The sequence below is a fragment of the Mizuhopecten yessoensis genome, unplaced genomic scaffold (assembly GCF_002113885.1).
Source record: "Mizuhopecten yessoensis strain PY_sf001 unplaced genomic scaffold, ASM211388v2 scaffold11173, whole genome shotgun sequence".
Lineage (NCBI taxonomy): Eukaryota > Metazoa > Mollusca > Bivalvia > Pectinida > Pectinidae > Mizuhopecten > Mizuhopecten yessoensis.
In genome coordinates, this window is record NW_018408916.1 from 932,607 (window position 1) to 959,013 (window position 26,407).

General features: G+C 38.8%; 4 protein-coding genes across 7 annotated transcripts; all 4 read left to right on the forward strand.

The window, feature by feature from the left end:
* Positions 1-35: 35 nt before the first annotated feature.
* Positions 36-7,436, forward strand: LOC110467398. 2 transcript variants are annotated; one of them, XM_021524537.1, is made up of 2 exons: positions 36-177; positions 2,076-7,436. In XM_021524537.1, exon 2 carries the CDS (start codon positions 2,586-2,588, stop codon positions 4,080-4,082), a length of 1,497 nt encoding a protein of 498 aa, XP_021380212.1. In that variant the 5' UTR covers positions 36-177; positions 2,076-2,585; the 3' UTR covers positions 4,083-7,436. The 2 variants fall into 2 exon arrangements, with proteins under 2 accessions (XP_021380212.1, XP_021380211.1); XM_021524536.1 differs by having other exon boundaries at positions 36-167.
* LOC110467420 (E3 ubiquitin-protein ligase TRIM68-like) lies at positions 2,106-2,501 on the forward strand. Its single transcript, XM_021524576.1, has one exon. The coding sequence runs from the start codon at positions 2,106-2,108 to the stop codon at positions 2,499-2,501; it is 396 nt and encodes a 131-aa protein (XP_021380251.1).
* Positions 7,437-9,353: 1,917 nt separating the features above from the next.
* LOC110467395 (tripartite motif-containing protein 42-like) lies at positions 9,354-14,658 on the forward strand. The gene is made up of 2 exons (XM_021524531.1): positions 9,354-9,717; positions 11,728-14,658. The coding sequence occupies exon 2, from the start codon at positions 11,758-11,760 to the stop codon at positions 13,741-13,743; it is 1,986 nt and encodes a 661-aa protein (XP_021380206.1). The 5' UTR covers positions 9,354-9,717; positions 11,728-11,757; the 3' UTR covers positions 13,744-14,658.
* Positions 14,659-20,318: 5,660 nt separating this feature from the next.
* Positions 20,319-23,762, forward strand: LOC110467397. Of its 3 annotated transcripts, none has more exons than XR_002464859.1 (2): positions 20,319-22,396; positions 23,082-23,247. XR_002464859.1 is itself a non-coding variant. In XM_021524535.1 (2 exons), exons 1-2 carry the CDS (start codon positions 20,344-20,346, stop codon positions 23,348-23,350), a joined length of 1,758 nt encoding a protein of 585 aa, XP_021380210.1. In that variant the 5' UTR covers positions 20,319-20,343; the 3' UTR covers positions 23,351-23,762. The 3 variants fall into 3 exon arrangements, 2 of the variants coding, with proteins under 2 accessions (XP_021380210.1, XP_021380209.1); XM_021524535.1 differs by having other exon boundaries at positions 20,319-21,832; positions 23,082-23,762; XM_021524534.1 differs by having other exon boundaries at positions 20,319-22,251.
* Positions 23,763-26,407: the final 2,645 nt, after the last annotated feature.

Sequence of the window (26,407 nt, forward strand, 5' to 3'; positions counted from 1 at the left end):
ATCCGTAAGTTATCCGGATATACCGTACCCGGCATTACAATGTACGGACGTGTTATTAGTGTATTGAGTCGCATTCCAAAGGGCGCCGAGATAACAACGGGGACGTGTCCCACATCTACACCTCGTCACTTCAAAGACTACAACCATATTCATACATTGATGGAGCGGTAAGTACATGTAAGTATCTCCCGTACTGAGGTTTTATAACAGTACCACCTTTTACATCAAATGAACATGTAAATACAGTGTTTTTACTAAGAACGCGTTCATTTTAATCGTTGAATATGTTGTAGCGGCTGTAGTAATGTTAGACGTACGGAAACCGAAAGAGGAAGTACATGGCGTCACCAATTTACTATCTATGAACAATAGAGTAGGAATCGCATTGTTTGTACAGTAATGCCACCGTCGGTTACCATAATTTGAAGACTTGACGTATCCAACGGCGTCATTTTCTAATTACATACAGAGCGGAAGTAAGAGGAAAATTGGGCAAATCCTCGTTCTATAAATAAATTGTTTTGGTATGGTTGACCGAAAAACGTGTGTATATGCATGTGCCTGCGTGGATACGTGCATGAGTATGAAGGGTTGTCAGGGCTTGTCTTCCATTTAAAACGCATTGTCACAGGGTATCACTTAAATATAAACTTTATTTATTTAACAACAATTATGAAACACGTTATTTCAACTTATATCAATCACTCTTGCTTTGTTGCCCGGATGGGTTGCGTGGGGGTCTTGGTGTGGGAGGAAACCGGAGTACCCGGAGAAAACCTACGTGGTCGGGCAGGTGACCGCAATCTTTTTTACGTCCGATCGGGGAGTCGAAAAGCAACTGCGCTATCCACTGCACCACCCGACCACCCATATCACTTATAATGGCAAAAAGGAACTCAATTGTCCGACTACAATCATCATTGATTATATACTATATCTCTGGCAGTATAAGTAGCTTTAACGTTGACATTTACTCTTTTTCTCATGTTCGTTATATACGATTTGTCAGGCAGTAAATTTATATAATTAAAGAGGCAAACTAGACATACAAAAAAGGTGAAACATACATTTTAAGACATTTGAAGCAACATAAAAAAAAACCAACACAACTTTGTCCTAAATAAGACTGAAGGAGGACAGGAGTCCTAGTAAAACAATGACTAGTATTCTTAGGATTACTTAACATGTTTACTTTGATGAAAAGAAGTCTGAACAATTAGGCACCTATATCGTACAACGGGAGGTAACTCGTTACACATTACCCTTCCATATTGGAAATGTAACATACGTGTGCACATGTGTACACAATTATTGAGTCGCCTATACATATTTTATATTGCTGTTATTATTGGGACAGCTACCGATCGGACACTCGCTCTGAGAAATACAATGCATATAACATTTTGATGTAGTTTTAGACGTTCCAAAAGTACGATCGTAATTCTTTCATATCTAAATTCAAGTTTGTTTTTGTAGAAACTGTTTTGTGAACCAATCTAAACAGAGCCAAGTATTTGGTCCACACTGTATAAGTCAAATGACGAAATGAATCACAAAACGCAATAGATGTAAACTACGAATGCGTGTACTTTATAAGGCGAATGTACTGCATGTATTTATTACATGTATTTAAAAAGTTTGTGCCATTTTGATTCAGAAAGATGGTGTATAGATCAATAACATTTTGGCGGAAATTCACTATACCAGGCAAATGTAACTGATAAACATCGAGTTTATAAAAATATTCAAGATACTTGTAACCAATATACATTTTGCATCACTTAACATTTGTTTCAAACCTATATTAATGCTATGTTAAACTGTTCACGGAGCATTATTTATTTTTATTTATCTGCCAGGCAACAGTATATACACGTTAACTAATCAAATTGTCAGGATTGGTTCACATGACATGTCGTACTTGTGTCTACAAACACATTTTCGGATGTAGTAACATGCACAATATCTTGTTTCTATCTTACTTATGGGGAAAAAATGAGTTGCAAGTACGCAAACTTTTCTTTATGTACCAGCAAAGTCATGCCGATAATATTTCGTTATTCTCATACTTGCAGATACGGAACTAGCGTTTGAGTACGTATAAAATGGCGGACGGTGGTCCCCATGCAGACCCTCATTCTGAAGACAGCACACTACGAAACCTCTCGGACGCCAACATTCTCGAATGTCCGATCTGTCTTGAGCAGTTACGACAGCCGAAGTCTCTGCCGTGTCGTCATTCTCTTTGTGAGGAATGTTTGAGTAGCTACATCGTCAGTGAGGTGTTAGGGACGAGTGATACGGCGACTTCCTTTATCTGTCCGGTATGTAGGACCCTAACTCACCCCGTGGACAAATCAGAGGACAAAGAGAAATGGGCCCAGCAGTTTCCGACCGACAACGTTGCCATAGAGATGATACAACTGAGAAACAGGACGACAGAGCCACGTTACTGCGCGCCCTGTCAGAGAAAGGGAAGCATGACCTCTGCACAATTCTAGTGTAAAACTACTCAGTCATTGTTCTGTGAGTCTTGTAAAGTGGATTTCCATGATGTGGTCCATGTGAGCTGTGATATCGTAGATATGAGAGGTTCCGGGAATTTCCTACTGAAACAGGATACATCTGACAAACGATGCGACAAACACAAGAAGAAGATTTCTTATTATTGCGAGGATCACAAGTCCCTGGGTTGCAGTAAATGTATAACTGTTGGTCACAGGAAATGTGACAACGTGTCCACCACAGAGGATTACTGTGAGAAACTGAATAATAGCTCCCGGCTGGAAGAAAGAAGGAAATTTCTACAGCAAGGAGCAGACGCCATGGAATCCATGATAAAAGACTTTTATCTACAACAACAGAACATAGCAGACGACAAAGATGCGATATTGAAAAACATCGACGATCTGCAGGAACGTATGGATAAACGTATCAGAGAGATGAAGAAGGAAATCACAGATGACGTAATCACGGCGTACAAACAGGAAAGAGAAAATCTGAAGGTGTCCACACAGAAGTGTGAACGACTGAAGGTCGCTATAAAGAATACATTAGAATCGTCCTCTACAGCTCTACAGAGGAACGGCCATATGGACACGATCCAGCTTTACCAGAAAGGTCAGACGGAGCTCGAGGCTTGTAATGATCTAGTGAAAGAAATGCAGATGTCGATTTCATCTGTCAGTATTGAACATGAAATCGATTCGGACGTGACAAGTCTGAACTTTGGTAAAGTCGTTGTTCGAAAGCAGCGAAGAGATTTCCCAGGTGTCCCAACTCTCGTCAAACCCTCATCCAAATGTGAAGTAAAGGAAATAAGAAAGGTGAACATAGAATGTCCGTCTGATCAATTATATTGTTTTGCCCGTGGTGTTGTATACTTTCCTGATGGCAGAATTGTGGTGGGAGATGGAAACAATAATAAGATCAAGTTAATCAACGACGCGGGGGATGTTGTGGACGAGTTGAAAATGGATGGAAATCCGTGGGATCTGTGTATGGTGAATAACACCACTGTGGCGGCCGCTATGGAGAGCCCTGGAGGTATACGTGTAGTGACTGTCACACCCTCCAAACTTACATTGTCGTCTGTAATAAACAAAAACAAACAATGTTACGGTATAACGTACAGAGATGATGAGTTTATCGTGAGTACAGGATCCGAAGTCTGCAGTGTTAGGAACGACGGGACGACCAAGACGTTATATCGATATACTGGCAGAGTATTGGCGTTGTCACATGATCCCAAGGACGGACAGCTCTTTGTCTCACATCACACCGTTACTACTGGCAGTACGGCGATTGGTAGGTTGTCTACTGACAACAAGTACACGGACGTGTTGAAGGTTGGTGTAGTTCAGTATGCGTGTGGAGTGGACGTCGACGTGGAAGGTAACGTCTATGTATGTGGTTTTATCTCCAACAACGTGGTACAGATGTCCGGGGACGGGACTAACGTCCGGGAACTGTTAACGGCAGCGGACGGTATCACAACACCGAGAGCAATATCTGTTTGTGGTGATAAACTGGTGGTGACAAACCAGTCAGGTCAGAGCATCCAAGTGTTTCAACTTGTATGACTTGCAGAGCCAATCGTACACAAGATCGACATTTGACATAATAGTGTATTTTTGATATATATATATATCATTAACAGAACTGTTCTTGTTTATTTAACAAAGTACATATTATCAACATATAAATCGGTAATTTGCTGCTTTTTGTTATAGTTTTTTCTTTTCTTTTATTATTACCCATTATAATAATTGCATTACATGAAATAAATATTTTAAGTTATATCCTTATAAAACGGTAAAATATGTAGATAACTATGTGTAGATCACTGATATTTGTGCTGTTGCTTGTTTAATTATATAGCATGTTCAATCGCACGAAACATATTTTTATTTAAGTTACATGTACTGCATGTCAGTTGGCTGTTATGACAATAACATAGCTGTACAAATGTATAGGCAGTATTGATTTTACCACGCTTTTGTCCTGTTTGATAAAACTTTTGATGATTCTGTACCTAATGTTTTGGTTCATTCCAAAAAAACACACAAAAAAACACTGTACGTCGCAAAAGTGACACTGGATATCAGCTATGTATTGTTTTCGGCTACGAATCGGGAGAGAAACAGGTCGTGACTGATTTAAATGTTAACATTTCCCCAACAGTTTGGCAATTATTAAGGTTGAGGTTTTTCTCCTATAAATATTATGTGTTTTATATTTTTCGACCGGAACAAACAATGCATATGCATAGCCGTTATAAAAGGCATTACACATTACCTGGTCGTTTTATGAATATGTTATGAGTTCTGTTGTACGATTCAGGACTCGTATACTCGTACTGTATTATATTTATATGCTTTATCAATGTCGTCTAATAACAAACACCGGTCGCTAGTTTACATGTTATCGACGGTAGAGCGCAGTTGTGCATTGTATATGCAGGTCTTACCTGTAATCGAGTAATGTATGCAGTGAGGCATTGTATAGTGCGTTAATTCACTGACAGTTAGGTGCCACGGGCGGTTTCATAATACACAGACCCAATACATTCCTGGCTAGTAGACACGTATAACAATAGACAATGATACGTAATTAGTCCTACCTGGAGCAATTTGAAATACAAACATGACAAAAACTAGCGTAGGAACATTTTGTATTTGAATTTATTTGTTTTCATCTGTTCAGTATAACAGGGTGCTCACAAAATTAAGCCGGGCGGTGAGCCCGTCTGTAATGACCTACGGCGAACAATGGCTTTTACGCTTATGCCATTTTCTGTGTTTATTACCGTGAATAATTTAATAATGTTAATTGTTCAAGTCGTTTAAGCACAGGTGTGTTTTTTTTTGTTTTTTTTTTGTTGTTTTTTTTTAAATTTAAATGACATTTATTTTAATTATACAATTAAGTACCTAGAAATAACCTATTCATGGTATTTCACATCTTAAACAATGCATAGCATGTGTACTAAATAAACCTCGAGTTATCCGGATACATTATACCCGGTATTACGTCCTTGTTGTTAGTGGACCGGTCAAAATCATTGGAACATATTCCTACGACACTACAGGTTTTTCTTTTAAATATTTGTCCACATGATATATTTACTGTTGTTTTAAACTTATTTGAAATGTTAACTTTGTCATTAATATTTTCATTGCATTGAAACATGTTTATTATTAAAGAAAAAGGGTGGAACTACTTTGCACTGTGCCGATCGACAATACTAGTCTGGTTTTGACCTATATAGAGCTCGAGTCAGCTCACATGTTTTGTTTTTTTTTGGGTTTTTTTACAATTTATGAATGTTATGTGATCAATAGAATAATATATTCTTGTCCATTTCATATTGAATTTCAAAATCGATTTTCGTCTCATTCGATTGAGCGTTCGAGTGAGATAAAATTGTTAGTGTCGGAGGTAAAAACTAAGGTCGGTAGGGGTACCTGAAACAAATCTTTACCGTTTTGTGGCCTATATAGAATTCGTACAACGACCATATCAGTGATGAACAGTTCTACATATTGACTGTCCGCCTGTCGTTATCATATAAACATTTAGTAGTCATACTTTATCATTTATCTACTAAACACCCGATCACAGGCATTTATATCATAAAATAAACAAATCTAAACAGAACCTAAAAGATAATAGTTCTAATGTAGCGTGTACATCTGTAAGAGTAGGCGGATCAAAATACATACAATCGCGGATTCGAGCTCGGAACCTTATGCGCTATGTAGGCCTACATCCAAACTCGCGATTTGCGTTACACTGTTATATATATATCTGATGATGGTTTGCTGTTCAGATAAACCTTCGTCCGTGGTCCGTTGTCCGCCTGTCAATACATGTGTCACTTCGTCCGTCGTCTGGATGTCTGTCCTTAAATAATTCTTGTTAGCGCTATTTCTCAGACCGTATTTTATGGATCCTTCTAAAATATCACCTTAAGGTTCCCCGTTGCTCTTAGTAACGCCGTTCGCATTTCTGGCGGCCATCTAGAATTATGAGAGTTAAAGATTGTTAGCGCTATTGCTCGGAACGTACAAGAAGGCTCTTTCTCGAATTTCACTTGAAGGTTCCCCATGGTCTGTCCCGATTTTGGCATATCGAATATTGGGACAAATCGGAAAACCAAGATAGCTGGCAAATGGCCATCTAAAACTATGAAAGTAGAATTTTGTAAGCACTGTTTCTCAGAAAGTAATATTTTTTTTCAAATTTTATTTGAAGGTTCCCCATTGTCTCTAGTTATGCAAATTGATTGGAAATTAAGGACTTCCACTGGACAGCCATCTTGAATTTCGACAGTTCAATTTTGTTATCACTATTACTAAAGAAGTGCTTGACAGATCTTTATCAAATTTCATATGTTGATTCCCATACAGTACGATGATGGGCGCCAACATCCCTATGAGATCTGTTGTTATACATTTTTAGGAAAAGTATCTCTCATGAATTACATTGTTAACAGATGTAATATCTAACGTAACATATTTCTGCTATCGGGTTCTTTTAAATCAGATTACGTGGACACGTTTTGATATTTATTGCGAAAAGTATTGTTAGTTGATTTGATTTACGAGACATTTTATTAAATATATAGCGATACGTGCCTTAATGTACTGCTCATTTTCGTTTATATGTGTCGGTGCCGGTGTGTTCAGTCGCCGCTGTTTCTACTGTTATCAGCTGCCAGTTCGATTAGATAGACCAGTGTGATTAGCGGGACGTTAGATGAGCCTGATTCACAGGTGATTGTATGTACCACGGCCCTACGCTTACCTCACAGGGGAGACGTTTACCTCACAGGGCAGACGTTTACCTCACAGGGGAGACGTTTACCTCAAAGGGCAGACGTTTACCTCACAGGGGAGACGTTTACCTCACAGGAAAGACGTTTACCTCACAGGGTAGACGTTTACCTCACAGGGGAGACGTTTACCTCACAGGGGAGACGTTTACCTCACAGGCAGGGGAGACGTTTACCTCACAGGGGAGACGTTTACCTCACATGGGAGAGTGGTACGAGCATACCCTTCACTCCCGGCAGTGTCAAGCTAAGGTTCTAAGTCACTCGTGCTGCAGCCGAGTCCACCTACAAACTGCCACTGTCCAAATGATTTCGTTTCAGCGTAAACACATTACATGTAGATACATGAACTTCGGTCACGTTATCATTATCATATTGTAGTTTTAATTAAATGATACCTGAAGTATGCTACATATAAAATGGAGACAACTCCTACGAAAAAACAATGCTTTCATCAATTTTCTTCAAGCTTGGTTATTTTAATTTCTTAAACACGTCGAAAAAGAATGTTAATGTGTTCATTAACCAGAAAAATCACTTCTAAAGTTTAAAAAAAAAAATATGATCCATACGCCGTGAGACATTGATTAGTCCTTTTCATTAAGACCCGAATGATAGCATATTGGTCAGAACTGATTCGAGGTAAAGAAAGTAAAATAAACAATATTTTGTATAGATTATCAATTATTATCAACGAAGAAAAACAAATGGTTCCTTCGCATGGATAGAAAGTTTAAAGAGTACTCTGAACAATTGCGAACTATCTAATATCTGATTATACCAAAACCCAATTAATTCAAAGTTGCTTGTTTCAAACATAAAAGAGTTTTGTCATCTACAGCACACATACACACAAGCACACACACAAGCACACATATACATTACACACGTAGAGGCACGTCCGTGTATGATCTGCAGTCAATAGGATGTTACACAGTAAACAAAATTAAGACCAACCAAACCAGTTGTATAATCGTAGAATGTGTGTTGTAGTGATGATGTCTGCGGTAAGGGAGGTAAGCGATTCTTGATTATCGGACATCGTTTTTCAATGTTATTACATGATTTAGATCGCTGGTAAATCTCATAGGTAAAGGAACAATGTAACAGGGAAGAGTTAAAACACGCTTTGTCAATATTCGAATACTGCTCTTCATGTTGTCACGTGATCTCTTGTCTCGGAATTCTCAACTACGATCCAGCCCTCAACTCATACTGGTTTATTGTGTACTGTTTTAAACAATGTTGCATCTGTGTATTAATGTTATATTCGGGCGCTGATATCAGTTTTTTAAGAAACTTTTTGATCGGATCAGACGTTCTACATATTTCGTCTGACCTGACTGACTGCTTATCTATTTCTGGATTATTTCACAAAACTGTTTCTTCAAAATCGAAACTGGGTTTTAGCTTAGATACAAAAATTAAGTATGATCGTACAATTAGGTACGTACATCGCAAAATAGCAGCTGGCTGCATGTCATCATACATATACATACAGTCCTAACAGCATACATGTACAACATACAGTCCGAACATCATACATGTACATACAATCCGAATATCATCCATGTACAAACAGTCTAAACATCATACATGTACATACAGTCCGAACATCAAACATATACATACAATCCGAACATCATATACATGTATCTCGCATAACGACTATTAGCTGCCACTAGAAAAATAACGACGTGATTTACGATATGAATACGATATCCCACTCCATATTTGATATTGTTTAATTCCGTAATACACGCTAAAGTTTGAAAAACTTTACTCCAGTTGAAAGATTACATAATTTTTACACATATTTTATATGAATTTATTGATTGGAGAGGTTGAAATTTTCCGTCTGATTTTACTTTGATTTTGTATCACAATAGTGTACCAAAGTAAGTTATCTCACTATTGATTGCATTATAATGATTTCCGTTAGATCTCAGAACCTATACTAACTGATGAACTGTAAAACATAAAGTAAAAAAACGGTTTCTGATTTCCTAGTGTAAAGTTAGACGGATATTTATTTCATAAAATTCAATGCGATGTTGTGTCAGTGATAAAAGCTCTAAAAATGTCATTGTACCGGGGTGTTTACATGTATGTCTTCAGTAACGTAAATTGTCAATAATAGTCACCTGTAAGGATGCTGTGTTAATTTGTTCTCTAGTAAATATCTTAAATGAAACAAGGTATGTGTAGTAAACAATCGGTAAATTATCCGGATATATCGTACCCGACATTACAATGTACGGACGTGCTATTAGTGTATTGAGTCGCATTCCAAAGTGCGCCGAGCTACCAACGGGGACGTGTCCCACATCTACACCTCCTCATTTCAAAGACTACAACCATATTCATACATTGATGGAGCGGTAAGTACAAATAAGTATCTCCCGTACTGAGGTTTTATAACAGTACCACCTTTTACATCAAATGAACATGTAAATAGCGTGTTTTTACTAAGAACACGTTCATTTTAATCGTTGAATATGTTGAAGCGGCTGTAGTAATGTTAGACGTACGGAAACCGAAAGAGGAAGTACAGGACGTCACCGATTTATTATCTATGCACAATAGAGTAGGAATCGCATTGGTTGTACAGTCAAAACACCGTCGGATACCATAATTTGAAGAATTTACGTATCCAACGGCGTCATTTTCTAATTACATACAGAGCGGAAGTAATAGTAAAATTGGGCAAACCCTCGTTCTATAAATAAATTGTTTTGGTATGGTTGACCGAGAAACGTGTTCATATACATGTGTATGCGTGGATACATGCGTGAGTATGAAGGGTCGTCAGGGCTTGCTTTTCCAATTCAAAATGCATTGTCAAAGGATTAAAAGTATTTAAATGATATGACCTGATCGGAACTCAATTGTTCGAACACACTCATGTTTATACGGCGTTTACACAGGTAAAAAGCAAATGTAATGAATATTATATCTCTGCCAGTATTAATAGCTTTCACTTTGAAATTGACTCGTTTTCACATGTTCGTATTAAACGATTTGTCGGGCGGTAAATTCATATAATTTAAGAGGCAAATTAGACATACAAAAAGTTTGAAACATACATTTTAAGACATTTGAGGAACATAAAAACCAACACAACTTTGTCCTAAATAAGACTGAGGACAGGAGTCCTGGTAAAACTATGTGTAGTAATCTTAGGGTTACTTAACATGTTTACTTTGTTGAAAAGAAAAAAAAATCCATGAATTTCCGTGGCTTTCTTAGCTCGTCTTTTTATAATAACACACCTACATATATACATTGAATATAAATTTTCTAGCAAATTTGTCGCTAATCTAAATAAGCTATCCACTCCCTCTATTGGGGAATATGTAAGTTTGCACAGATTCGTTTGAACGCATTACGATTGAAAGAAGATTACTTCGGAAATATGTCCAAGTACTGATGACAAATATTAGGAGTAACAAGAAACACAGTTTTCATGTATACGTGTCTAAGTTGCACCTATATCGTACAACGGGAGGTAACTCATTACACATTATCCTTTCCTATTCGAAATGTAACATTCGTGTACATGTGTACACACTTATTACGTCGCCTATACAAATATCGAGTAAAAATATCGGATACAAATTTGATATTGTTGTTATTATTGAGCTACCGATCAGACACTCGCTCTGGGAAATACAATGCATACAATATTTTGATGTAGTTTGAGGCGTACCAAAAGTACGATCATAATTCTTTCATATCTAAAGGCAAGTTTGTTTGTTGCAGACACTGTTTTGTGAACCAATCTAAACAGAGCCAAGCATTTAGTCTACACTGTATAGGTCATATGCCGCAATGAATCACAAAACGCAATAGATGTAAACTACGAATGCGTGTACTATATGAGGCGAATGTACTGCATGTATTTATTATACGTATTTGAAGAGTTTGTGCAATTTTGATTTAGAAAGATGGTGTATAGATCAGTAACATTTCGGTTGAAATTCACTATACCAGGCCAATGTAACTGATAAACTCGATGTTTATCATAATATTCAAGATGCTTGTAACCAATAAGCATTTTGCATCACTTAAAATTTGTTTCAAACCTATATTAATGCTATGTTAAACTGTTCACGGAGCATTACGTCTTTCGGCATCAGGAAAATGGATTGCATGCCTAAGTTTTATTTCTCTACCAGGAAACAGTATATAAACGTTCACTAATCAAATTGTCTGGATTGGTTCACATGACATGTCGTAATTGTGTCTACAAAAAATTTCCTATGTAGTAACATGTACAATACCTTATTTCTATCTTACTTATGAAAAAAAATGAGTTGCAAGTACGCAAACTTTTCTTTATATACCAGCAAAGTCATGCCGATAATATTTCGTTATTCTCATACTTGCAGATACGGAACTAGCGTTTGAGTACGTATACCATGGCAGAAGGTGGTCCCCATGCAGACCCTCACTCTGAAGACGGCACACTACGAAACATCTCGGACTCCCAACTTCTCGAATGTCCAATCTGTCTTGAGCAGTTACGACAGCCGAAGTCTCTGCCGTGTCGTCATTCTCTTTGTGAGGAATGTTTGAGTAGCTACATCGTCAGTGAGGTGTTAGGGACGAGTGATACGGCGACTTCCTTTATCTGTCCGGTATGTAGAACGTTAACTCACCCCGTGGACAAAACAGAGGACAAAGAGAAATGGGCCCGGCAGTTTCCGACCGACACCGTTGCCATAGAGATGATACAACTGAGAAACAGGGCGACAGAGCCACGTTACTGCGCGCCCTGTCAGAGAAAGGGAAAGATGACCTCTGCACAATTCTGGTGTAAAATGAATCAGTCATTGTTCTGTGAGTCTTGTAAAGTGAATCACCATGATGTGGTCCATGTGAGCTGTGATATCGTAGATATAAGAGGTTCCGGGAATTTCCTGTTGAGACGGGAAACATCTGATAAAAGATGCGACAAACACAAGGATGAGATTGCTTATTATTGTGAGGATCACAAGTCATTGGGTTGCAGTAAATGTATCATTATTGGTCACAGGGAATGTGACAACGTTTCAACAACAGAGGGTTACTGTGAGAAACTTAATAGTAGCTCCCAACTAGAGGAAAGAAAGACATTTCTACAGAAAGGAGCAGACGACATGGAATCCATGATAAAGGACTTTTATCTACGACAACAGAATATTGCAGACGACAAAGATGCGGTACTGAAAAGCATCGACGACCTGCAGGAACGTATGGAGAAGCGTATCAGAGAGATGAAGAAGGAAATCACAGATGACGTAATCACGGCGTACAAACAGGAAAGAGAAAATCTGAAGGTGTCCACACAGAAGTGTGAACGACTGAAGGTCGCTATACAGAATACATTAGAATCGTCCGCTACAGCTCTACAGAGGAACGACCATATGGACACGATCCGGCTTTACCAGAAAGGTCAGACGGAGCTCGAGGCTTGTAAAGATCTAGTGAAAGAAATGCAGATGTCGATTTCAACTGTCAGTATTAAACATGAAATCGATTTGGACGTGGCAGGTCTGAACTTTGGTAAAGTCGTTGTCAGGAAGCAACGAAGAGATTTACCAGGTGTCCCAACTGTCGTCAAACCCTTATTCAAATGTGAAGTAAAGGAAATAAGAAAGGTGAACATAAAATGTCCGTCTGATCAATCTGCTTGTAATTCTCGTGGTGTTGTTTACTTTCCTGACGGCGGAATTGTAGTGGGAGATAACAACAATCAGAAGATCAAGTTAATAAACGATGAGGGGGATGTTGTGGACGAGTTAAACTTGGATGGACGTCCTTGGGATCTGTGTATGGTGGATAACACCACTGTGGCGGCCGCTATAGAGAGCCCTGGAGGTATACATGTAGTGACTGTCACACCCTCCAAACTTACACTGTCGTCTGTTATAAACAAAAATAAACAGTATTACGGGATAACGTACAGAGATGGTGAGTTTATCGTGAGTACGGGATCCGAAGTCTGTAGCGTAAAGAAAGACGGGACGACCAAGGCGTTATATCGATATACTGGCGAAGTACTCATGTTGTCACATGATTCCAAGGACGGACAGCTCTTTGTCTCACATTTCAACTCCAGGACTGATAGTACGGTGATTGGTAAGTTGTCTACTGACAACAAGTACACGGACGTGTTGAAGGTTGGTGTAGTTAAGAGTACGTATGGAGTGGACGTCGACATGGAAGGTAACGTCTATGTCTGTGGTTTTTTCTCCAACAACGTGGTACAGATGTCCGGGGATGGGACTAACGTCCGGGAACTGTTAACGGCAGAGGACGGTATCATACGCCCACTAGCAATATCTGTTTGTGGTGATAAACTGGTGGTGACAAATTGCGCATCAGGACTGAGGAATTCCATCAAAGTCTTTCAACTCTTTTGACTTATCATTAACAACTTATTTTTTTATTGACTTAACGAACACATAAAACCTTTCTGTCATAAATAATAATGATGGGTAAAATCAGCAGTGCGTTCATGAGTAAAGATAATATCTTTAAAATCTTACGATCACATTATCAACAGCAGTAATGAAAAACAAACTTTGTTCTGAATGAAGCGTCAATTACGCATTTAATGTTTGTTTGCATTGTCCTCACTACCGACCTTAGCCTTGTTTTTTTTTAATCTGATACACATATTTACGGTACATTAATGTTGTAAAGCCGCTATAACTGATCGTGTTGAAATACAAAATGTCGATTTCTTCGTGAATTAAGGGTTGTAGATAATTGCTGTTTTAAAGTGTATATCAACTCAAGACAGTTTCTTTAAATATTTTAGCAATGCTTTCGTTATGAGAAATGAAATCAAGGAAAATAATTTTGAAGATGTTTCGTGAAACCAAAACATGGGTCTGATTCAACGAACGTGAGAGAGCTGAAGTTTAGAATAATCTGAAAGAGTTTGCATAAGCAATGCTACTACCTAGGAAGAAAACATGTGACGGTAAACTGTTTTTTATGGGGTATTTGGAACTGAAACTTCGTATCTTGGGGAACCAACCTGTACGTTTTAATTTGGTTCCGTTGTTTATCGAATTACTTCATCTGTACACCAATCGAAGTTTCTGGTTGTGTTTTTATTAGTCCAAATAAAGAGGTTTCTATGATACGGTATTATAGCGTATCGATTTTTCTTCGATTCCTGATCGATCCGCAATCAAAATCATTGTGATCATCCAATGATAACAAATACTACCGATGAACATGTGTGATAACATAGACCTTGTCCTTCCACTGTTATTGTGCCCATGTAACGGTTCTGAACGGGCAGTAAGGGATTACTTTTTTTGTGTCTGTCATTTCTTCCGTAAATTCGTAAGACATTTGTGTATTACTTGTGTTGTATGTGTTCTAGAGAAGCTAATGGGTTTGCATGCCGTGCCGTTTATATGTTATTGTTGACACATGCGTTAGGGTATCGCTCATACTACGAAGTTTGCTTAACGTGGAATTGCAGAAACGAAAGTAGTGACAACTATGACCTTATATGGCACGTCATTCATAACTTTTCATTCATATGCAAATATTTGCAGTGACACCTATCGGTAGATGATACAGTTGTGTGACCGCACAACGCACCAAAAATAGCGTGTACACACCGTGTATACATCGTGCACACACGCGCCGCACATCAACACATGGTGCGCACATTTGTGCGATAAAACGATCATTCGGGGCGTTGTGCGCTTCTCTCCGCACAAATGTGCGATTTGGTACAATTGGTTGATCATTATTACGGAATGAAAAAATATCCGGAACCGAACCTTGTGTGGAATAAGGAACACTGTATATATCAATTTCTCATCATATTAATTAGGATTATTTTAATTTTACAATGCGTGTTACACAGCATTACAGTGACAGTTAGCTATAAATATAAGCTGTCAAGATAAGGTTTGGCTCCCAGGTAACAGAACAGGTAAATAACACTTTGATGATTGACCGGAGTTTTACCTGGCCTGTCACTGATAAAGAAAGCTAATATGTGATACCGTATGACCGTTATGAAAACAAAACTGGACGTTAAGTATTTATTGTTTTAGATATATAACTCCCCTTCACCTGGATGTTCACACCTTGACGAGTAAAGTTAGTGCCCCGGTAGGGGAAAATCACGGTTCAGGTACATGCACAAAGTAGCTATGTTTACCTGTATAGGAGAACGTGTCCATATACGTTGTATGCTATTTTCTATGTGTCGATTGTGGTCGTTTAAAAACACTGAAAACGCTATTTACAACGTTAGCATTACCCTTATCGTTATGTGTCATATGCATATCTCCATCGTAAATGGATTTTTGTATTGTCTTTTTGTCAAGATCGACGATTTGAAAAAGACGATCATCAATATTTGAAATGATTCTGTACTTTTCTTCTTCTTATAATTAAACCTATAAACATGCATCTGTATGCATACACTGTGAGTATCGTAAGGTGAAAGTAATTAAGGCCCTGATTATATAAATTCTTTCTACTTCACGTTTCGTATAGAGATTGTGTGTTTACCAGGTGTTTTTTAATTCAAACGCAGATTCACTCAACACTGAAGGTCATGTGATAAAGTGCATTTCATATTACAAACATCAGTGCGTAGCATGCGAGTCGGACATTTTGTTCATGATCACAAATAACAACCGAAGTAAGATTAAATTTAACAAACAATATTGTAATGTAAAGTAATTGAGTTTTGAGCAGTGAAATGTATTTAGAAAGTATCTATAAATGGTATACACGTATCGTCAAATATTCGTATTGTAATGAAATGTAGAATACAGAATACAGTTATTTGTATGCTAAGTGTTATTGATACAGCAGTAGATATTTAAGTCGGTAGCTATAAGCCGTTATCTGAGACGGTGATTTAAGAACAACTATAAAGTTAAAGGACGATTATTCCGCATGCAATGATAATTTGGAATATACTGATCGCTTGACAGTCGGAACTTCTCTTGAAATTCAGAAATGGAGAGTTGAGCATTATGCGTTTGCGTCAAGTAAGTTAAAGGTGAAGTGGACAAAACATTTAAAGTATTTCCCTGAAAATACAGTTAGTGTAAAACGAACAGGTTTGGTCACAAACTAGTAACTTGGTATATATAAACCAGGTTTTTTTTCGCACAAATAGCAATCTTGGTTCGGAATGTAGAATACAATCAATCGAACAACACACATGATTTCAAATAATTCTGAATTATTTTCACAGGTCTTTCATACGAATGATTACCATGTCAAATTATTAATAAAATGCTCATATCTACCATTATACAATACGGACCCAGTACATCCAAGTCTATAATATTGATACCTTTAAAATCTATTCCTTATTTTGAGGTTTAACGGATATGAGCAAGAGCAAGAAACAAATTCAGACCTCATAACTTATCACTGTAAGAAAAGAAAAAACATGTAATGGTAATATGAAAAGGCAAAGCCTTAAAAGAGCGTAGCTTTTGTTGATCTCTGATATTTACTGATTCAGAATACTGCTTTCAGAATGAGATCAATAGAACCTCTCACCCCTTGGGGGCGAGATAAGGGAATCACAACCCTAGGGGGGAGATTCTTATGTTTGGCAAATTACGAATCTTTCCCCGAGGGTTAAGATCCCCTGCTATCTTACCCACAAGGGGGTGAATGATTCTTTTTCTCTTACCCTGTTTTCCCAATGTGTATCATATACACAATATAATGATAACGTTACATGCTAAATTCAGGGTTGACATAACTTTGATGGATTGTTGACGTGACGTCATTGTATTTTTGAAGTGACTTCATACCATTGTTATGAATAGGGGAATCCCCCCGTCTTAACCCTAGGGTGAGACTAATAGAATCCATCCCTGATGTGAGGTATGGATAAGGTTATTCAAACCCAAGTGATAAAATATTGAGCAGGAGACCCGAGGTTTTGCCGAGGGTCTTTTGCTCAATATTTCATCCCGACGATTTGAATACCCTTATCCTTACCTCACATCAGGGATGGATTCTATTTCTTGCTTATTATCTAAAACCCATAAAAACATATGCTTTTCTTGTAAAGTTGTAAACTGTCCGAACATTTCTCATTTGCATATGGAGCCCGGCTGGCAATTGCTTGTGAAGTCAATGACCCTGACTGACCCAAAACGTCATAATATGACGTCACGAACAATAGCGTGACCCCGAAAGGTCACTATAATTCCCCTGACAGTCTGCGCGTGTAAGCGATCTAGACCGTTGGGTCAGATAGAATCTTCCAGCACCGCCGGAAATGCGGATATATCGGTCTAGTATGCAAGAATAATAAAATCTATCATCTGTAACTGAGCGAGATCGGGTTATCTCAGTCTAGGGTTAAGATTCTGTAACAAAATCCTAACCGTGGCGTAAGCCGAGGTTGGGATGTTACAAAATCTTAGCCCGAGACTGAGATATCCCGATCTTGCTCAGTTACAGGTATTTTTTTTTTTTTTCTCGCAACTTTTAGTTCCGAAATTTTCTTTTCTATTTTTTTAAAAAAAACTACATGTATCCCGCCTTGGGCCTCAAGTGATAATGACCTCTTCACTACTAAAGCTACATTTGAATGCTTCCGCGTAAAAGCGTAGTCCGTCCTTACATAGATTACAACGTATTTCACAGTGTTGATTATATTTTATCTACAACATCAAATATCTTACAACGTCGAAACTATACATATAACTACAAAACAGAACATGTATCAGGCAAATTATCTATTTCAAGCAGTTAACGCGTGGATAAATACCTCGCAGTGTATGACGTGGGATATCACTGTCTGAGGTGCGAGAAAAGGAAATTTCACACCGGTAAAAGTGCGGATACACCTGTCCAGGGTAAGAGAAAAGCTAAACTTTATTTAAAGTTGGCTAGTCGACGAATAAGAATAAAACAAAAGCTCTAATGAGAGTAAGACCGACATAATAATAGGAGAACATTTTTGAACATTATTTAATTTTCCCTGTCGGAAGATCGGATGGCCGAACGAGCCCCGCCACGGGATAAGTCGGACAGGCATTCGGGTAAGTCCGGCCCACGTCGGAATCAGCTTAATTATGACGTCATAAAGTAGGCAACGTCAGATTTGACCGCCAATTTTACGACTTTTTATGTGATACATGGGCCGAACTTGCCACAGTATTATTAGCCGAACCTGTCCGGGCCCAAATTGATACAGCAATATGGTAGTGAGTGCTGGGCTTGGCTTTTATCTATATCATTTGAAGCTGTCAGTGTGTTGCACGTTTGACCTTAAAAAGGAACAATTCCGTCTACAGAAAATTTGCATAAGTAGAAGCGATATCATGATTTTCTTTCTATCCTCTGTAAAGCAATTTTCTCCAGTTTAGTAATTTTACATTAGAGTTTTCCTCATCATTTTTTTTTGTGTGAATGCCCAGCCAACTTAACTGCTAAAATCCTTAAAGTTGAAAATATTAGCTCAAAACAAAAATATCAGGGGTGGCCGAACTTGCCCTGGTCTCCCGTTTGTAGTTTTTTTTTTGTATTATTGATGATTGGTAAAAATGTATTCACAATATAAATTTGTTGCATCAATGATGCCATTTTCTTCCAGTTAAAGCTTAAGTAGATACTTGGTCGGGTGGCGCAGTGGATAGCGCGCCCGTCTTCACCAAGATGGCGGGATTCAATACCGGTTACCTGCCCGACCATGCAGGTTTTCTCAGGATCCGCTGTCATCCTCCCACATAAAGAATTAAATCCTCTGCGTGCTTCCGTCAGGTCACAAAAAGAATGATTGAGATAAGTTGGGGAAAAAACTGTTTGGTAATTGCTATAGAAAAAAGTGCATAAGACATATTTGACGATAAGTCTAATTACATACTGTGGTCAAACGGCACTGTATAGGTTCCGGAAATAGCGATCGCTTAAACGAGGCAGATTATTGAAGATCACAGCATGCTTGTGATCATAGACATGTTTATGGTATACTATCATCATTACGAAGGTGGGTACAAATCAATTAGTGTATTATAGATCAACCTTGTTATAAACTTGAAATATCCCAGAAATGAAACTTAAAAGCACATTAAAATATAACGAATCAGTGAGTTTATCACGGCCCGAAGTCGACAATCTCACAGATTATGTCAATAATTAACTCACAGATCTCCTTTGACACATGGTTTATGTATTTTTTCATTATTCAATGATTTATAAATTCAAAACACACATTAACGAAAATATTTGTGTTTTTAAACATAATATAAACAATGATTGTAAATAACACCTATGGACATGCTACTGTATGGATAATAGCGACCAGACTGTAGGTTAATAGCGATTACGGCTTTATATTACTGTATGGTTTATTGGATTATTACATTTTGTCTGTTGGTGGGAAAAACACTTTCTCTCACACAGATGGATAATTTCGAGTTCAGTTACTGCCAAAAGAGCTTTACAGAGTTTAGTGAAATAATTGAACATTGTAATGCAAGACCACGGAACTTAGGAAGAACGGTTAAATAAACGAAGAATTTTCTTAAACGTTGTAGTATCCCCGCGGTTCAGAGTAATAGCGGGGATTATTTGTCTCGTGCGGCACTCGTTTGCTAGTTGGAGCACGAGCGGCGAGTGCTGTCACGCGTCCACGGGACAGGTGAGCACGGGGCCTATAGTATAGGGTCATTTCTAGTCGCCTATTCGGGACGCGCGGTTCACATCAAACTTTGACTACGAGCATGAATATGGAGGGGGAAGCTATCAACCCCGATATTAATGAGGCTATAGCAGAGAAGGTGAAAGATGCGGTTGCCAATACGCAGAACCAAGTCCTTTCCCATTTGGACCGGCTTATATCTAGCAAGCTAGACGCTTTTGAATTAAAAAATTCCAGTAATTCTGAGGCACAGATATCGAAACTACAGCAAAATATCGCGAGTGTGGATTCACATAAATTCAGCAAGAAGAGTTGTGAGGACCAGTATAAGTTCAACACGAAGCTTAAAGCTAAATTCATGGAAGTTGGGCATGCTACGAAGTCGGGTCCAGGGGCAGTGGAGGCCATAGTTTCGGAGGGCGTGGACATGATAGACTATAGGCAAAAGTTGGTCAAGCTGGCCGACACGTCGGAGGCAGGATGGAGGGCTGTCGACGAGTATATCGTTAATCCCATTGCGGAGGATTCTGAGGACGAAAAGAGGATGGACCGGGCCACTAATAGGGCCAACAGGAAAATGAAGGCGGTATCAAAGTCTAAATCAGCGAGGGGAGGTCGCAGATTTAATACCCCTTATCAACGATTCGGCGGACCTACGGCTACTATTACTTCTAATACGACGGACAGCAGCAGGTCCGGGCCGGCATGGAGGGCACAGCGACCGGGTCTATGCTATAGTTGTGGTAAGCCTGGCCACTGGAGGTTGGAGTGTCCCGGGGTGTCCGGAGGGATGGCAGCCACGAACGGCAGTAAGATAAGTAAATTTTGCTATTTTAAGCATGTTCTCCCTGATGGTACGCCTTTGTGTAATTCAGATGAGGCACGAAAGGGCGACGTAAAGCATTCTGATGTTTTAAATGTTAATTTGTCTAGCATGAAAGGTAAGGTCAGCGAGTCGCCGATGGGTAGGTTGAGGCAGAGAGTGGATTTCTGGCGAGAGAAAGGTACATGCGATGCCGTATTATCCATTGTGTCGGACGGGTATAAGATCCCGTTTCGGGTAATCCCGACTGGCGTTTATTTGCACAATAACAAGTCTGCACGAAACGATCCAGTTTTTGTTGGGTCTGAGATAGGAAAGTTGCTAGGGCTGGGTTTAGTTTCCGAAGTAGTGACACAGCCGTGCATCGTAAACCCACTTACTGTTGCTTACAACAGGGCAGGTAAGCCACGCCTTGTTTTGGATTGTCGGCATATCAATCCTCATTTGCATAAATTCAAGTTTAAGTACGAGGATGCCAGGACGGCACGTGATTTGTTCACGGAAGGTGAGTTTTTGTTTACATTCGACCTCAAGTCTGCTTACCATCATGTGGAGATTTTTCCTAGTCATCGGACCTTTTTGGGTTTTAGTTGGGAAGATCAAGGTATAACAAGATATTACATTTTCAACGTGTTGCCTTTCGGCATAGCCACAGCAGGGTACGTATTTACAAAAGTATTACGTGAGGTAGTCAAACACGTGCGCTCAGAAGGGCACAAGCTGATCATGTATTTGGACGACGGTATCGGTGGTCATGAGAATCAAGGCGGGGCCAATGAGGCCAGCAGGTATGTACAGCGAGTGTTGTTTGGATACGGTTTTTTGATAGCCGATGACAAGTGTCAATGGCAAGCTTCGCAGTGCGTTACGTGGCTGGGGTACACGTGGTCGATGGCAGAAGGCGTGGTTAGGGTGACCGAGGTACGGTTGGAAGGACTACTCGGGCTATTACGTCATACAATGAGCCTTGTCAATCAGCGAGGTCAGATGTGGTTCACTGCACGATACGTGGCTAGTATCATAGGTAAGATTATATCGATGCAAAGTGTAGTTGGCAGTCTGGCCAGACTACGTACACGTGAGTTGTACGCATGTGTGATGTTGAGAGCAGGTGGGAATGCTCGGGTGTTACTCACACATAGTGCTTTGGCTGAAATAAAGCACTGGTTGTTGAATATGCATGATTTAAATGCCAAGGGTTCCAGGTTGAAGGACACCCGGGTGTGTACAAACTTAGTTTGCACAGACGCGTCTGGCGTTGGGTATGGCGGGTTTGTGACCCAATGCGCATGTTTACATAACGAGGCGTGTGAGTTTGTGAATGACATGCAGGTCATCGAGTCTCTGTGTGACGCATCAGGTACACAGGTACCTGTGGCGGTTCCATTGGAGGAATCGGTAGGATCAGGCGCTGATGGCTTTACCTCCATGGGGGGTAGTACGGTGAGTATTCCGAGTGTAGCGGAATCGGGGGGTATGTCGCATGTAATAGGTGCATAGAGTGATGTCGAAAGGTCATTCAGTTCTACATGGAGAGAACTAGAGGCAGCAAAACGGGTGTTATACAGTGTGGCCGACGAGATGAGAGGTAAGAACATCAAACTGGTGATGGATAATAAAATTGCATGCTCTATAGTGAATATAGGGAGCAGAAAGGCCGCGCTGCAGGGCATTGCATGCGAGTTGTATTGTTTCTGTTCCGACAATGGGGTAAGTTTGAGTACGCAGTGGATACCTAGGTCAGCTAACGGTACCGCTGATCACCTGAGCAGGTGTATGGATTGTGACGATTGGTGCATTCAATACTGGGTTGTTGTATTGTGTGAGAAAGCATGGGGTGTGCATGAGGTTGAGTTCGCCTCGGGATACAACGCTAAATGTAAGCGTTTTAATTCTAGATGGTGGTGTGAAGGCACGGAGGCTATAGATGCTTTTACAGTTTCGTGGGAGGGGGTAAATAATTGGTTAGTGCCGCCTCCAAGCTTAGTGTGCGAGACCATTTAAAAAATGAAGGTGGAAAGATCACACGACACTTTGATTGTTCCAGAATGGAAATCGGCATCTTTTTGGCCGATTATATGTATAACTGGGAATACGTTTGTTAGCTTTGTCAGTGATTATCGTGTACTGGGTAGCCAACACGTTACTTCCATGGGTAGAGGAAATAACGGCTGTTTTGGGAAGCCGCTGTTGGCTTTTAACATGCTGGCACTGTGTGTCGATTTCAGAGTATAATTAATACGGAGAGTTTTCCTTTTCTGTCTTTTCAACAGGCGTAGGATTGGAGAGGACTCTGAAGGACGCTATTAATGCGTCAGGGGTCACGGAGGGGTCATATCTGTACTGCTGTTCAGAGGGCATGGCAGTTAGGTTGCTGTCCAGCAAGAGCGAAAATACTAACAAAAAATACAGTGGAAGTTTCCGGAGATGGCAGTCGTTTATTACTTCGCATGGTTTTCCTGATTTCCCTGCGAGCCCTATTCACGTGGCGCTATATTTGAACCATCTGTTGGACATTGCAGTCCAATGTATAGGTTTATAGGTCGCATGTAGTAAATGCGGGGAGTTTGTGGGGTTTTATTATTTTTAGGCGTTTTTCATGCTTGTATTTGTGGTTTATAAATATTTTGTTTGGAAATAACGTACAGAGTATGACATTGGTTTCCGGGTGTCACCCTTGAGAGATATCCCGCAGGGAAATAATAGTTGTCCCGCCTCTGGACGCAGATTTCCGGGGGTTATCTCCGGTTTTTTCTGAGCGAGCGGGTTGATCTCGATGAAGGGGAATCTCTGAGACATGTACGGTTTTCAAAAGGGGGTCTGTATTTTTGGCAGAGTACTGAAAAGTTTGTGATGTTTATGTTATGAATGTCCATTGCTTGGTATATATGTATATGCTGTCGTATTGTTTAATGTCTGATTAAACGCCTACCGCCTACGTCCTCACGGCGAGCTAGCGGCAAATTGAATATTTGAGTTGTGTCGGTTTTTCAAGTAGCGGAGTGAAGCGAGACGAGATATGTCTCATATATATATGTAAATGTATTGTATAAAGACTTGATCCACTTTTATGTTCCCCGTTTAGAAAAATACCAAAAAAGTTATCAACCCAACAGTGACCTGAGAGTGTGTTGCAGCTATATTTGGACCTAAACTAAGGTGGTCATAGTAATTTGATATGTTTCGGGGGTTCAGATTTACTGTCGGTAAATATGCCGTCCGTATTTGACTGTTCTATTTCAGTTGAAAATGGTGGTATGCTTAGCTTTAGACTTTTCCCATGTAAATATCTAAGGTTGGTGAGGTAATTTGTGGAAAAACTTCAAATCTAGCTGTTTCAATTTAGTGATTGTTTTTCTCACAAAATTGTTAAACATTAATTTCAGAAAATAAAACAGGCATTTTTGTTCAGGCACAGAATATGTTATTCCTATTTTAATACTATTTTTATTTTATTTTTGTAGATAATAAACAACAAGTTCTGTTTTGATCATTTCCAATCATTTTATTAGCCAAGGAAAATGTTAATACTCATTTTAGCCTCACTTTCTACATCCAGTAAACACTTTGACATGATGAAAAAAAACTATACAACTTGTACAGCCACAGAAAGACAGTCCTTACGCCAGTACAGATGGACTGAATAGAATAGTCACTGAAATGCACTACATGTATTAACATAAGAAGTAGATTTCAAACACAGTATGTCATCATTCTTTTGTTTGGATAGATCACCATTATGAGATTAATTACATCTAGAAGTAGGCAGGGAAGGTACTTGCAAGTATTTTTGTGGAGGTAGCAGACATGTTGCCAACTTGGTGACAATCCTTTAGCATCTAACCCCACTGGAAGACATTCAGGAATGACTGTCCCTCTCATTACTAGTCTCACATTAGTCTCCTCCCCGTCAAGTGCATGCGTCACCTTTAGCACCCCTGAAATGAAATTAAATTACATGTAGTGTATATATATCAACAGAAAGTATATGCATTAAATAGCAGTTGATATATACCTGGTACATTGGTACATACAAGTGATGGTGATCATCTATGCCACACAATATACAAAAATTGTCCAGTTTTTTTGCGAAGTAAAAAAGTTTTATAAAAATAATGCATTCTTTACACTTTCATTGGACGTAAAAAAACAACATTTAACAATCAAAAACGATGGAGTTCAGGGGGAAGATGACCCAATCTCAATCTATGCAACTCAGTTTCAGGAGATTAAAGTCAGAAATGTTTTTAAAGCAGAGACATATATTTCGAGCACCTAAATAGTGTATTTATGAGGAATATATCTCCCTGCTTTAAAGAAAGATACAGTATTGATCATTGGCAAAGCTTGCTAGGTCTTCTGTTTGCAAATTTAGTGGATTAAATTCACCTGCTTATAAGTCTTATCAGGCACAGTGCATCAAATAAATAGGGCATCTATTTGGCAAGACCCATACATAATTTCAGAATTTCACAAATAAAATATTTCAAATTGAATTAATTCCAATATTTGAATATTTTTTATCCATCGAAAAAAAATTATATTATAATATTTATAACTCAATTGTATTACATGTGAATTTAAATTTTATATGATAATCATCATACTGTTGTATTTTTTTCCTGATATGAGTGGTTAAGCCAGCAACTTAAGCAATATTATGAATGCATTAAGTTCATAGGTTTAAATTCCATACTGTTTTATTATTATTATTATTGAATGAGAAAAAATATGATTGTTTTTGCTAATGGTTCTGCCCATTACACAATTTCTATTCATTGTTTGATTTGTAAAGCATTTGGTCATTAATCTCATTATAATTTATATAATAAAAATAATACCAATTGTTCTTAATGTTTACATACCTTGAAATCTTTGCTGTACATGCTCATATTTTACAGCATGTTTTTCTTTCTTCCGAATGTTCCCATAGAACTGCATCATACCAAAGGCCCCTGTGATCATGCTTAAGAAAATGTGTCATAACATTCTTAAGATAATGCACGTTGATATTATTGAAGTGCAGAAAACACAATCCTATTAAAATCATCTGTTACATGGCTCTGCCTGAACAGAGCCATGTGATAGATGATTTTAATCAGATTGCAGAAAACACGAATTGCCGATTGAATTAGATCTTTTGTGTTTTGAAACTGGAAGTGTACACGTGAAAGTTAGTCTGCAACACTTGTGACCTAGGGCTAGGCTTCTCCCACACGCCTGAACCTGGCCAACATTTAGCACGATGACAAGCCAAAGAAACGGGAAAGAAGTGACTGAACTAATCGTCTATTACTTCAGATAGCACATTATAACATCCATATATTTTAAATCACTACATACTACATGTCACAAATTTTAACGCAGACACCGTGTCTGTCATCTTCCTTAGGAAATGTAAACAATCTACCGGATGCGTGCGCACCAGAAATCGGAGAAATCCCTGGCGCCTCGATATTTAAGTCGATTTGATTAATTACTGATATCTAAAGTGTCGAATATTGTTTGAATAATTAACGAGATAGTCTTCTAGTTGCAGAAGGTATATAAGTTGTATATGTTTCGGGAATAAAAGAAGTAATATTTTACATTCTTGTGT